Source organism: Ictalurus furcatus, chromosome 19, assembly GCF_023375685.1.
Source record: "Ictalurus furcatus strain D&B chromosome 19, Billie_1.0, whole genome shotgun sequence".
In the NCBI taxonomy this organism is placed as follows: domain Eukaryota; kingdom Metazoa; phylum Chordata; class Actinopteri; order Siluriformes; family Ictaluridae; genus Ictalurus; species Ictalurus furcatus.
In genome coordinates, this window is record NC_071273.1 from 7460675 (window position 1) to 7476302 (window position 15628).

The 15628-nt window shown below is 39.9% G+C and overlaps 1 protein-coding gene across 2 annotated transcripts in view; it reads right to left on the reverse strand.

Moving 5' to 3' along the window:
- LOC128623421 (synapsin-3-like) overlaps positions 1-15628 on the reverse strand; it is a 122801-nt gene that overhangs the window by 15980 nt on the left and 91193 nt on the right. For both annotated transcript variants that reach the window (XM_053650473.1, XM_053650472.1), the window contains exon 7: positions 4406-4468. In XM_053650473.1, the coding sequence (XP_053506448.1) occupies positions 4406-4468 (63 nt within the window). The remainder of the gene's footprint in view (positions 1-4405; positions 4469-15628) is intronic.

Consider the following 15628-nt stretch of genomic DNA (forward strand, 5'->3'; position numbering starts at 1 on the left):
TTGCACCAACTTGTTTTGATGTTTTTTTTCCCCCCGGTGATGTTCGTACTCACGTTCGACGCACGTGACGTGAATCGAAGAGGGCTTTTATCTGAACGCGCGTCGTGATGATGTCACATGACGCGTCTTGGTCCAAATCTGCGGAAAATCCGCGGTAATTTCGAAAAATTGCAAGCGCCTCCGAATACTGCGGAGTTTGCTCGATTTTGCGTTCATTTATGCGATCGCAAAATCCCGGAGGGACCGCGTAGTGAGTGCTGCCCACTATACAAAACTTCTCCTCTTTATGGCAAACACCACTTTATGGGTTGAGCCACATGGTAACGTGAATATTTTCAAAACTTGGAAAGACTCCATATTCTCGGCAGTCTGAAGAATTTACCACCTATGAAACTTTTGAAAATACCCACTTTACCGTACCACGTTTCCTTGTGACTTACAAGCTCTGAGGCAGAAGGTCTCATACAGAGCGTTCGAGTGAAAGCTTGGAAGCGTTACTATGGGAACGTATCGCATACGCTTGCACCAGAATGTTGATATTCAGTGTTTTGAAGGTGCTGCAGATAAGCTGCATGAAAACAGAAGAAAAACAGAAGAGCGACTGTTCATAGCAACTGATAAAGGACGTGGTCGTAGTGTCAGCAAGAACCGGTTACAGTGCATCAACCCTTCATTATGAAGACAAATATACAGTACAAAAGGCCTTTAAATGCAAAAGGCTTAGGCACAAAAAATGCATTAAAATGAATGAAGATAAACATTTCTACATAAGAAAAAATATATATATAATTTTTTTTTTTTTTTTAGCAGTAAACAGGAATAAACTAAACAAAGTCAATATTTGATGTGACAACCCTTTGCTTTTTTTAAAAACAAATTGGTGCAGTTTTAGAAGTAAATTGGCTGGTAAGTTTCATAGTGTATCTTGGAGAATCTGCTACAGTACTCCTGGAAACTTTGACGTTCCACATTAGTTTTGTTTTTGTTTGTTTGTTTGTTTTGTTTTGTTTTTTGCAGGGAAAGCCCAACAGCCTTCTTTATGTTTACTATATTTAAAACGTTTCAAGTTTTTCTGTAACATGACATTTTTTGTCGGAAATATTCCGTTTTTTTTTTGGTACCGACTCAATAATGCAGAATACAAAATACTGTATATCTGAGAGTTCAGTCAGGCAAAAAAAAGCATAGCCACTGACCTACCGACACGGAAAAATGTCATACTGGTCTCTTCCAGGATAACAATTTCCTCATCCACAAAAGACAACTGGTCACTGAATGGTTTGATGAGTGTGAAAATGCTGTCAATGATATGCTGTTGCCTACACAGTAACTTAATCTCAGCATGAAATTAATTAGAAACCGATATGAGGTTTTGGACCAATTTGGACCATCTGAAGGAATCTCTTTGGTGTTCATTACAGTTTCTTCAGTGCCTTCAGTACAGTTCCAGAGACTTATAAAATCAGGTGTCAAGGTGTGTCGAAGCTGTTGTGGTGACTCTCATCCACAAGACCTTCAGACATTTTAGGTTGCAAATATTATCATCCTGGGAGAGGCAACACCAAAGAAGGAGTAATCATTTCTATCTGGATTCATATCATATCATATCAGGATGGAAATGTTTCATAATAGGATAAAGGTGAGCAATGAGAATGACTTTGTATTGATTCTCTCTAATCTAAATGGCTAAGTGGACCAAGTTCATGCAGGCAAAATATACATATACACATATCATACCCATATAAAGATATATACAGTACTGTACACTGGGGTCATGGAGTTGGATTAGACTGAGGTTAAAAACAGACCTAAAACAGGTGTTTAATGGATTTGTTATAATGGGAAGTGTGATTTATGATTATTTTTTGTGAGGTGCCTGAAAGAAGTTGTACTTCATTACGTTCTGGCCCGCCACGGCGGTTTCCTCATGGCACTAGTTTTCCCATGTAGTCATTTCCAAGCTGAATACTAATAACAAACTCATGTGTGTAACCTATAAAAGGTCCCTGCTACATTATACTCATCCTCGTTCCCATTCTCATCTTGCTGAGGAAGCCTAAGTCACTGAGAAGCGCCCACAAACACTTAAGAAAACTGTTATTGTAAAATCTGCACCACGAAGTCAAGCACTTACACAGCTTTGACACAATTTCAGCATAATGTCAAATGCATGATTTACAGGCTATAGGAGAACTGCTGCCTTCTGTATAACCTCCCCCTTTGAGGCAGGAAGACACAGAAATAAATGTGACTATAAGGCCCACCAGGCGAAAGAAGGCAAGCTTGATCAAAGGAAAAACAACAACTGACAGAGGCCAACCTTGGAGCACAGTGCTAATAGACCACCAATGGCACATTCAGACAGTCGGGGTGAAACCCCAGGACACGGCACAGCAGCATTTAATGCGCTGAAAGCTGTCATCATGGCTGCCAAAAATAAAGCTTGATCCTCCACCTAATGCAACAGATTAAATGCCTGACCCATCGACCCAAGCAAGTGGCTGGGCTAGTACACTACTACTATTAAGAATACACATTTCCAAGCACAGGGAAGCTTTGACCCTGTATAGGAGCGAGCTTAATAGCGTCAACAACCGATGCGGAAACTATAGCTCTGAAATCAGTCCCGTTAATAGAGAGACCGTTGGCTTCACTAGAGGTACAAATGGATAAAGCATTAAGGGCAAATCCATACCGTGTACAATCTGAATATAAAAGAACGCATAACACACTGGTTTGTTACTGTAGTGTAACTTGTATCAGTAACACCATTTGCTCTTGGACATCAAGGAGACAATGCCCAAGACATATTCAATTGCTCCAATCCACAGCAACAGGGCATGAGAAATCATTGGGTGTATTGACAGAAATGAGAAGGCAAGTCCAGCTTGCGCAAATGCCATTGTCAGAAATTCATAAAAACACTTTGCTACACGTGCTGCTGGTGCATGGGCAGGTCCTTGGAACACAGGCTCAGGAGGAACTGGATGAGCGCCTCTTCTTGATCACGAATTAAGCATATCGGACAGCAGGCTACAAGTGAGAGCCCTTCAAGTATGGTCAAACTATTTCTGAAACCACCGAAGCACGTCGCACCAGTAGTGCTGGAGAATTCTAGCCTCAATCAAAGGTGGGCAGGTTTTACAACTCTGCAGCTCAAAAAATTGGAGGTCAATAACATCAGGTCAGTTGTTACCAGCTAAAAGAGCCTTAATATGGCTTTGTGAGACATTGTGAGATGTATACTCACTGTCAATAACATCAGTTCAACGGCTACTGAGTACACTGTCCAGTAAGAACTATTTACAGTTCTTCCGTGTACCATGGCAGAACACAGAAGTCTGCACACAGAGATGCAAAGCCAATTGGACATATTGACTGCACAAGTGCTAGAGAATGTACACAAGCCAGAGAGCCTTGCAGATTTTTTCACAAAAATTTCCAGATTTCTAAAAAAGGACATGCAACCTGCTAAATTCTAGATTTCAAAGACCTAAGTGTCTTCATAAAAAACCTTCAGAAGCTTACAGAAGGCAGATGTGATGCGAGCGAGCGGTGAACAAACACAGCTGGTTTGTGACCATAGATATAAAGGATACATAATTACAGTCGCTGTAAAACACGGATGATTTCCCCACTCCCAAATCAGGAAGACCGGAAGGTTTTTTTTATTTTTATTTTTTTTAAACGTGAAGTCTACCTATACTATACCCCCGGAAACACTGGAAAAGCAGGGCTGCTGAAAAAATAAGTCCATTTTTTTTTTTTTTTTTCACAAATTGTAACAATGAAACGCAATTTGCAGTACAGAACTTCATTCAACTCCTGAACCAGATTCCCTGTAGACCTTTCTATCTTCTGTCTAAAGTGACTAACCACAGACAAGAATGAATGAGATTCATACTCGGGCCCTTCAATCTCGACATTTTTTTGTTTTGTTTCTGAGATCAAAATCCTGATGCACACATCTAGTCTCAACATGAAGCTTTCTGGAGAACAAACCCCCCCCAAAACAAACAAAAACCAGCAAACAGCACACCTCCTATTTGTATCTGTATTTATATTAATTCAGAACACACTATCTGTTCAAATCAAGGCATGTATTTACATCCAGTTACATTCCTAGTAAGGAAGTAGAAAGGTACGTTATAGTGTATGCATTAGAGCTCTATGATCTTACTAGGAATGTAACTGAATGTAAATACATGACTACATATATGGAGGTTCGATATTAGTTGAATATTAGCACTTTAGGAACCACTAGTTCCAGGAAAGTGATCCACCATCCAGGTGGATCTGTAACCTACCTTTCTCCACTCTAGATGCTAAGACCAAATAAGGAATGAGGTCTAGATCCATCCGGTGCTGTGAATCTGAGCTTCCGTTAATGACTCATGATCCTTACCTTTCCCATGCCTGCATAGGCGTGCCCCATCTTTACTACAACTGGAAATGTCGGAGTGGGCATCTGTGGGGAAAAAGACCATACACACACATCAGAGAAGAGTGTAAACTGTAATTAGACAAAGTTTTAACCAGAGTTTACTGTAATTCAATCAACGATATGAGCTGCTAAGCTGCATGGTTCAAGCCAGTCACTGTCCTCTGAGCTCATAGTCATAAGCATTACCACAGTACCCTGGTTCAGTGGTCTTACTCCCTCTCATACACACACACACACACAAACAATCCATAATGGTAATCGGTATGGCTATTTGGAGACTTTATTATATACTTCTGCATCTCCACCACACACCAGTCCTAAAGTCAGAAATACCTCAGCACAATTTGGAGAAACTCATGACTCCACTGATGAATGAAGCCATTGAAGGAACCCAAAAGAAAAAAAAAAAGGGCTGGTGTTTAGGTAGTGAGGTATTTTGGGAAGAATGTCGGTTTTATCATGACACAAAAAGAAAAATTTTCCTGGAAAAGGGATGGACAGACCGCAAAGTTTGGGATGGGTGTTGGAGAAAGGAGAAATATTGCATCTAATGCAATCGGAATAAAAGTACAACATCAATAACATTCAGTATGACTGTTAGTAAAAACAAAGCAGCTGGAATGATCAATCTGCCGTCGTGTCGGAGACCTTTAAGACGCCAACCCTAAAGTACACTCTAGTGATTCCGCCCAGACGTCTTAATCCCCAGATGAAGTAGAAATCAGACAGATGTCTCTACTCCTACTGTAATCATACTGTATACCTGATGTGCTGATTGTTATCTTCATTGAACCGTTTATTTTGAGAAGTGATAATAGAATTATAGGAGGGAATTCTTGGCTGGACGGCCTCTGCTTTGCTCTTAATGCCCATAAGGCATACGCAAAAAAACTGAGATGGATGAAGAAAAATGGGAAGATGATGAGGTATAAAAATGCAAACATGGAGAACAAATTGAAGACGTAGGAAGAGATATAGAAGGCATATTATTCGTCTTTTCGACCTACTGCTCATGTGAGACGTTTGGAGGAGAGCACAAACTTCCCTCTCCTATATGGGTCGATCTACAGATTCAGTCATGCGAATGAAGGGTTAGTAACGTGAAACATTTTAAATTAAAACTGAATTAAAAAAAAAAAGTTGTAACTAAACATCGACAAAAGCATTACAGATACATTCAAATCTTTTGATGCTTTTTCACAATCACAGACAACTCCCTGAATTTTGCCAATATCAGAATTGAAAATATAAAGAAATAAAAGGACAGAATTTATCCATATATACACATATACAAACACATACAATGTATAAATGGATCACCGCTACTTGGTTGTTGTGAATGAGTGAATGAATGAATGAATGAATGAATGTCTGCTGCTGCTATTTCACACCTAGTTGTGGTTTTGCGCTTCTTTTGTTATTATTATTCTTCAATACGCCTTGAATTTTTGCACTTTATTACGTCACACTGTATTTTCGCACGTGATTACCAACGTCTCTTTGCACTGCGTTAATTCTTTTGTATGTTGAATGTTATACCTTTGTCTAGTACTTCAGTGTCCTTCCTGTACATCTACAGCATGAGCAGCAGTTAGAAAAGATGCAGTTGGCTGACTTCTCATGTGTCTCAGAGGAAGCATGTGGTTAACCTCCCTGGTTGGTAGCTGTCGTACGATAGGGTGAATGTTATAACATTATCTAATTACTTACTTAGAACCTGAAATGATATACGAATGCCTCTATCAAAACAAACAGTCCAGATTGTTTAGGTAGTGACAGATATGTTTCCGAAATTGACGGTTTTGAATATTTCTCACATTTACGTCGACGTAGTAAACACTGATTGCAATTGTAATGAATGGTTTGGGTTTTGAGATCAAAAGATGGACACGAGACGAGAGTTCCAGCTTTTATTTCCTGGTATTTACATCTGGATGTGTTAAACGACATAAAACATAGAACCTTTTGTATCAGACCAGGCAATTTTTATGCAAGCAAATGTATAGGAACAGATTGAAGTAAATTAAAGTAAATAACACTTTATATTTGGTTGCATGTCCCGCGCTTGCAATAACTGCATCAAGTGCAAGACTTGACTTGCTACCATCATGAGTTACGTCGTCAATAAAGATGAGTGAGAATGTTCCAGAAGCAGCCACGCAAGCCCAAGCCATGACACTACCTCCACCATGTATCACAGATGAGCTTGTATGTTTCAGATCATGAGCAGATCCTTTCTTTCTCCACATTTTGTCCTTTCCATCACTTTGGTAGAGGTTAATCTTGGTTCCAGAACTTTTGCGGCTCGTCTCTATATTTCTTTGGGAATTCCAATCTGGCTTTCTGATTCTTACTGCTGATGAGTGGATTGCATCTTGTGGTGCGGCCTCTATATTTCTGCTCTCAAAGTCTTCTTCAAACAGTGGATTGTGGTACTGTACCTTCACCCCTGCCTTGTGGAGGATGTTGGTGATGTCACTGACTGTTGTTTTTGGGGGTTTTCTTCACAGCTCTCACAATGTTTCTGTCATCAGCTGTTGTGGTTTTCCTTGGCCGATCCATTCGTCATCTGTTGTTCAGTACACCAGTGGTTTCTATCTTTTTCAGGACATTCCAAATTGTTATATTAGCTATGCCCAATGTTTGTGCAATGCCTCTGATTGATTTCCCCTCTTGTCTCAGCTTCAAAACGGCTTGCTTTTCTCCCATAGACAGCTCTATGATCTTCTTGTTGGTTTGTCCTTTTTAACAACAAACAGTCTTCACAGGTGAAACTGAAGGCTCAAACCAAGAGTAGATGTTCAGAGCTATTTATTGTTTAAACATTCAATCTAACAAAACACGCCTGGGTAACAAGAAACACCCGTCAGTCACACGTTCAGATATTTTTGCTCGCCTACAAATTGGGTGGTCCGATACAAAACGTGCCATGTTCTATGTCGATTAACACGCCGACATATAAATATCAGGAAATAAAAGCTGAAGTTCTAAACTCACTTCTCATGTTCATATTTTTATCTCAAACCCGAACGTCTTCAGTCTACAGCAAAAACAAATGAACTGGCCTTGCCGTTCCAATAGTTTTGGAGGGGACTGTATGTCAAAATGTTCAAGGACATCTACTCATAATAATAATACTTCTTACTGGGCAAATATTTATAAGTGGGGAAAAATACAGTGTAGTTGAATGTGTGTAATAGTATTGACATATTTTCCGTTTTTTAAAATGAGTATGTACATTTAAAAAAAAGTACATCCATCCATCCATCTTCTACCGCTTTATCCTTTTCAGGGTCACGGGGGAACCTGGAGCCTATCCCAGGGAGCATCGGGCACGAGGCGGGGTACACCCTGGACAGGGTGCCAATCCATTAAAAAAGTACATTTCAACTTAATTTTTTTAATGTTTAAAAGACAACAGGAAAAAAAGTGTAAATATCCATAAATAAATGTATGGATTTTTACTTTTCAGTGTAAGTTCAGGGGTTTGACTGTGGGACATGCAATAGAGAAGAGCATATTAACAATATTTTATTGTATTATTCTGTAAGGGTATTTATTTCTCTATGCCCATTTAGATATTATTGTGGAAGGGCAGTGTTTTGCACCACTGCTGTAAGAACAACACACGTACATCAAACACACAATTACATCATAACCGCCCTTGATTGGCTAGTGTCAAACTAATTGACATAGGACTGAGGAAGGTTTAATGCTTTAGCGCTGCAGTGTTAACATTCACTTCCTTTATCTTCTGAAGTCAACTTAACCGTTAATCGGTATAAACAAAAATGCACTGTTCTGTTCAGACAGACTTATACCCCCCCTCAACACAGACACACCCACACACGTAAGTATACACACACATACACCAAGACATACGAACCATTTCATCGGTCTTAACAGTGTTAAGGTCCAGCACACACACAAAGAACAGAGAGAGAGAGAAAGGGGTGAACCAGAGCATAACAGGATATTCCTGCTGAGAATGAGAGTGACGCACTACACCCACAGAAATAATATCTACAGATTTCCATCTCCATTTGCTTGCATTCCTCTCAGAATTCCTGTGGCCCTGACGACAGTTGCAGGGTGAGCACCACTTCCCTGCCTCCGGGAGCCGGAATGCTCCGGAACAAATAATGCGGTGGAAAAGTCTGGAATGTCTCGCACCAAAGTTAGAATGATGTCGGAAGTGGTAGAGACGAATCAGTGTTTCACTGTTTCAACATTTTGCTAATTTGTTCGAGAATGAGTAAAATAACTAAATGGTTCCGCCCACTGATATATCTATATAGAAAGTAAAAAAATAAGCACAAATACGAAAAATATTCCCAACAGACTTTGAACTGCCTACACCGTGTTAAAAGTATTTCCACGGCTTCCTTTATGTCTGCTTGCACACCAGTACTTTTGTGTTTTAGAAAATGAACAACTGTCTGGAAAGATTTTACCCCCCCCCCCCCATTTTCACACCAATAACTCAAGCTATACAGTAACGGTGGGGCACAAAAGCAGCTATCCAGTTTATGTGGTGACTGACGTCACGAGTCTGGGTTCTGTTTTACGGAGTGATTTTCCGTCATTTGCAGTAAACTGTGCAGACATAGCAAGCTCTGAGTGTGTTCCAGCAACTGTTCCGCCTTCCCAAATCAAACAACGTACACCTAAAGACCATACACAGGTGTGTGTGTGTGTGTGTGTGTGTGTGTGTGTGCGGGAAGTGTACCGAATTAAGAGAAGGAGTAATAGAGAGACAGACAGCGGATCCAGTAGGTTACATTTCTGACTCACTTCCCTAATGCTGAAACACCTATGTGTGACATTCCAAGTACTCAAAAAAGTGGCCCATTGATTGCAGCAAAGAGGTAAACACTTACACATTTCAGACACACATGGCTGGAATCTCCTAAACGCTGGTAGTAAAAGTGACAGTTGACGTAAATCATAAGACAAATGAGATTATTCTTAGTTATACAGCTTCAAGTGTCCTTCTCGTTACTGTAGAAGAATCACATTTAAAGAAAACGGAACTCATATCAGGACAGGATTCATACTTCATCTACTACATGACAAGAGCAGATATACTACTAGGAAGCAGGTCTTCCGGAAAACCTGTTTTCTCACGGATTAGTTTTATTTATTTATTTTTCACTTTTACATTTTGAACATGCCTAGTAGTTAAGGCTCTAGGTTCGGCACTGCAGCGCCAAACCGCCGTCGTTGAACCTTTCCAGAATGCCTTTAACCCTCTCTGCTCCAGGGTGCTTTAGCATGGCTAGCCCTGTGCTCTGACCCCAGCTTCCTAACATGCTGGGCTGAGCGAAGAAAAAATTTCAATGGACTGTAAGGTATATGTGAGAAATAAAGGCTTCTAATATGCTTGTCTTAGTTTCAGTACCAAAGAACCATCAGAGCATTATAAAAAAAAAAAAAAAGGGGTTCTGTTTTCAAGCTATATTCAGTGGTAGAGTGCTGGCGTATCAATGACTTGGCTGATGTACTCCACTTTATCCCCAATTGTGCTCAGTTGCTATTCTTGTGGTCAGAAATGAATATGCCTGTACTAAAATGGTGCCGTATCACTTAGCACAGTGCCAGAATTGTATCCGACTGCAGGTTCTGACCCACTGCCATTTGAATTCCCAGACCGTCCAGCCTATTTCATTAAACCTGCATCGCGACTGAATTGACTTGTGACCTTGTGGAACCCCGGCATACCAGTCCCAGAGGCAAGACCTGTCTTTAGGGTCTGTAAGTACACCTCTAGGTGGCCCTGCAAGCCCAGCTACACATACATATTGCTGCGAACCCTACCAGCCTGGTTCCACCATACCGTCCCACCTTAATGCCAATTATGAACTCTCACTTTATAACAATTGCTAACTTCCTAAATGTAACATACAGCATGCCTCTAAGCATGCTTCAGCATTTTTGAAAAAAATGATCACAGTTACTTTATATTTGATGAAAACAATAAAATATTCATGCATGTGCAAAAGTTTGGCCATCCTTCCAGTTGTAAAATCTCCAGAACTTACTTTACTCATTAGGCCTTAATTGACTCATTAGGACTTGCTACTCAGATCAAGAATTTTCATTAGGAATAGAAAATTCTCTTCAAAACTTGTGCTAACACTCAACAACAATGGGCTTCTCGCAACAGTTGACTGAGGATTGGGAATTGAAGCTAAATGATGCCTACAAAGCAGGAAAAAGTCTATAAAAACTTATCACGATGCATCCAGTTCAGGAGTTCCACTGTCTGAAGTGTCATGAAGAAGTGGTAGTTAAGGGGAACTGTGGAAATCAAGGCAAAATCTGGGAATACAAAGCAAAATTCTGAAATGACATTAAAGTAAAGCTGGAACAGGAGTGATGGTGCATTGTTTTACTGTGCAGTGTTGCTTGCACAAACTTGATCTGCATGGAAGAGTCATCAGAAGGAAACCTTATCTGTCACCTCATCACAAACGCGAGTGTCTGATGCATGCGAAACAATATCTAGATAAGCCAGAGGCATTCTGAAAACTAGTGCTGTGGGCTGATGAAGTAAAAAAATAGAACTCTGAGGCCACACTCACAAAAAAATATGTTTGAAGCATCTTTTCAATTCAAAAATCAAGAACATATGCAATTTGGCCAAGGTTGCCCAAACTTTTGCATACAACTGTACAGATATCATTGCAAATCTATAACAACTGGTAATGCTGTAAATGTAACACAGTATGTCTCTGCTTATGCTTCAAAATGTATGCTTAGAGTTTTATTATAGTTTAATCCCTTTCTTTGCCCTTGTTCCAACTATTGTCTCTAATTTGGACGTCAACCTTCTGTATCCACTGTGATCATAAGCCATTGTTCCATAGTTCCTTTGTTTCTTGTCCTTGTTGTTCTGATTTTTCTCCGGTTTTGCTCCAGGTGTGATCGTTTGGTCTCTGATGATGGAAATGAACTCGATAACCTTGTCTGCTAAGAAACCGGCCTAATGTACTGACCAGGAGTATTGGACTAATTCTAATAAACACGTGTTAAATACACACGTGTGCCATACACCTCTGTCCGTCATGCTTCTGTTACTGTCCCTCTTATATACTGCAAGCTGTTAATCCTTGTGCCTGTGGAAATGTTACTTTTACTATATATCCTTGCGTAGTGTGAGATTCTTACATAAGCTGAAAAATGGTTTAGTCTGGCTGAGTAAAACCATAGCTTATAAGGAGATATGCTCGAACAATCAATTTCTTATAACCGACTTTGCTTTTCAAATCCCACGTCGTGCGGTCTACTAGGAAAATTCTGCAAATCCAGCACCAGAGGGTGAGGCAGTCTTCTGTCCACATGCCCTATCCATTCATTCTTTACGATCTCTTTACTTTTATTATGCAATGTGCCTATAAACCATCACGACTACCTAGTAGCCTGATGGCAGTCAGAAATGAAAGTCCACTAAGAAGATGAAAGTCCACTATAAAGGAAATGGGTGTTGCATGAGAATCTAGAAAGATATTAACCTTTTCCCCAGAAATCACTCAGGACATTCAGGAAATGTCTACATGGCTCCTTTCAACTCTTCAGGAAGTCTAAATTTAATGCTTGGCATGGCTTTAATTAGGCTTGCTCCGTGTGTCCTAGCAGAAGTTGGGAAAGTGCTACAATGCTGATCTGAACTTCTAATAATAGTTACCCAAATAATTTCAAACTAAGCAAATTCTCATGATTCCTTGATATGAAAAGACTTGAAGAGATCAAGATTACGACTCTGGTGTTTGAAATAGTACCGATTAGTGTTCATTTTACTCATTACAAAAATAAATAAAAAAATAAAAAAATAAAAAAATAAGGAATCAGGTGATTGTATTAATAATAGAAATTAAAATATAAAAATAAAGATTTTTTTTTTATGTATAGGTGGAACTGTGGTGTTTTTGCATTGTTTAATAAAATAAACCACAAAATAAATAAAGTACTCAGTCCATAATGAGTCGTTGCAATGTATTGTAATAATTCATTCATAATCTTTTAGACTTAACATTGAGTATTATCGGTGTATTATCTGAGCAGTGCAAAATTATCTTAAGAAGTGTCTTTGCTTTTAGTTCTCATCAATGTGTAGCCTTTGAAGTCGGTACCTTATGAGTATGTTCACATTCATTTCACCAAAGGGAGGAAATAAGAAACGAGGTCTATAAACCGAGAGTGCGATGTCACACTTTTCCCAGACTGGTCTAACTACCTAAGGCCTTTAACAGGACTAATAACCTGTTGCAGTGACTACACAGGACTCTGTTCTCATCTGGCTTTCGTTATGATCTATACTGGAAACGGGTGTGAGGAAGAGACGTGCTTTATTTTCAGGTCTGAGAGAGTCCTAAGTGGAATATTCCTGATAAATGATGTGATGAGTTCTGGCGGATGGAGAAAAAGCTATTGCCGGAATACCTGCAATTATTTTCTCTACTCATCAAAGAAATAAATCGAGAACAGATGCTACGACGCTAATCTGCTAATCAATACTGACCAGTCACCGCAATGAATAAATAAATGAAGTTAGTATAAGCCAGATGACTAAGCGACCCAAAAATGTCTGCTGACTAATACTGGAAAGGCTCTAAGGTGTTAAAGCTTCCAGCCATGTGGAAACAGGTGGTTTAGTGATTTGGTTTAATAACAGTGAGCATGAAGTGCTACTTCTTTACCTTTGATCAGTACAGCTACTCAGAAGTGGTGACCCCTTCAGAGTTAAGTACAAGTCCAGACAGCGTGGCCTATTTTTGGGGCTCACTTTGCTGTGGGTTTTGTGTACGGTGTCCTGCCAAGACGTGTGTAGTAGTCTTAATATGACCAAACCATATTTTGTATAGATTTTGCAGTCATATGAGAACAAGCTTTCCGAAACCAAGGGGCTCCGGTGAAACAGCACTGCTGAAACACATTCCATTCCGTCTAGGACCAAACATTATATACAGTCAGACTCTAGTGGTGTTATTTGAGCCTGTATTTATGTTTAAAATGAATTTTGAAATGGTATAAGACAATAATATCTAGGGAGGTCGTAAGTAAGAGTAACCATAAGCATTCTAAATGCTGGACAGAGGTGGGAGAAATTGGGCTTTCGTAATTCATAAAGCGTTTTCAAACACGGGGCAAATTAAAAGGTCATTTTCAGAGTAACATTGCCACCTCAGAGTCCCTGGTTCGATCCTGAGTTCTGGTTTAAATGTGTCTATGTGGGTTTTCCAGGTTCTCCAGTTTCCCAAATCCATGCCAGTTGGTGGATTGGCTATGGTAAATTGCCCCTAGGTGTAAATGAATGTATGAGTGTGTTTGTGTGTGTGTGTGTGTGTGTATGCATGGTGCCCTGCAATGGATCGGCATCCCATCCAGGCCGTATTCAGATTTACTATTTATTGCCTTACTTAATCGCAAGTGCCACTTTTACTCCACCACAATGCCATTGTCCACCACTGTTTTCATTGACCTTATTACATTACAGCATCATCTCAACCATTCATGTCTAAACACCTGTTTGTTCATGTCTAATAAGTGCTTGTAGTGTCAAAGTCTGAATCTGAGCCTCGTGACAAGCATTTCAAAAAGGAAACAAGGTGAAACAGCGAGTGAACTTTACGCAGATGTCTAGGCACGTGACACAGACAAGTGTATGCTCTCAGTCAGTAATGACTTAGTCACAAGAACAACGAACACTTTACATTATGGTTCACGTGAAATAATGGTCAAACGAAATGGTCTTATAAGAGCCGCTGAGTTTATATTACTCAGAAAACTACAAAAAAATGCGTTCGAGGGTGTCATGCGTCACATATTACTGTATCTTATCAACATCTTACTCTCATAAATCAGTTTCCTACCTTCTATGTACAGGATTTAAATCACCTTTAAAATAATCCTAGACCCTAACACATCCTTTTCTCTTGCATCTTTTATTTATTCCTGTTTGGCGAGTTTCTCCACACGGTTTGTGGTAAGGTTCCCTGCTCAGTGCTTGTGTGACATTGCCAAAGGAAGCTCTCTAGTATCCCAGAATAAAACCAAGGTGACACTTCCATCTTCTCCAGATACACAAAGCTCTGGTGAAAGCACCGCTGCTCTTTAAAAGCAGTATGTGATAAAAATGCCTTCCCAGCTCCACAACAGCCTGTGTAGGTATACACGTAATAAGATGGCGTATCTACAGATAACATCACTGGTGTCTATGCGGCCCAGCAAAGCCGGCTAGAGTCCCAGTTAGAGAAACACCCTCTATACACAACAGAGCCATTAACAGTGCCTTTAGTCATAACCATGTCCTATTCTGGCAACACAATGCTTACATCCACCTACTGATTTCCACGGAGTTAGGACGATTCTGTTTAAACTTCAGCTTGACAAGACATAACAGTTTAAAAAAAAAAAAAACTTCCCAATAAAGGCTTAATAAATGGATGGGGAAAATGCAATTAAATTCACCAGGACAAACAAAGCTTAAGAATCATGGAAGAACACCGAACTTTCCCATCAGTGTTAAGAACTGAAAGCTGCGATGCCTTCGAGTAGCATGGGGTCTTCGCTTTCCCAGGCTTATAATAAATGTATCTGAAAGAGGCGCACAAAGGGGATTCCTGCCTATAAAATCTGAGCTGAACAAACTGTTTGTCTGAGTGACCTTAAACACACCCAGCGGTGGTCAGCAGTGTGGGTGAAGAGTGACCGCTGACAATGGAACGAGCCAAAGACAACAAAAATTAGCTAAAAATGACCTTATAAAAGGCTCACGCTTATTTTTTTATGTTAATTATGTTACTCGGACACTGGATATAAGGATGTCTCCACAGAGAACGGACCCCTGAAGTTACGCAAAACATGATTTCAATTCGTGATCCACTCATGTTTATTTTCACTGGACGTTTTTTATCATATTAATGTTACTCTCGAGTGCGCCACGATGTCTCTAATGTTTTCATCATCAGCCCAACGCCTACAATGGACCCACTAATAAATCTTTTATTTCTATGACTATGGCAGTAATTGTTGTAAATCTAAAACCTTTTCAACCTATGTGACATAATGCATACGCTAAAAATGAGTAATGAGACAAACAAGGGAGATTCCAAGCCCACGTTTATATTTAGACTGTTTGAGATCCCTGTTGAGGTCCACCTCCAGTCCTCTGGGGGCTGACGC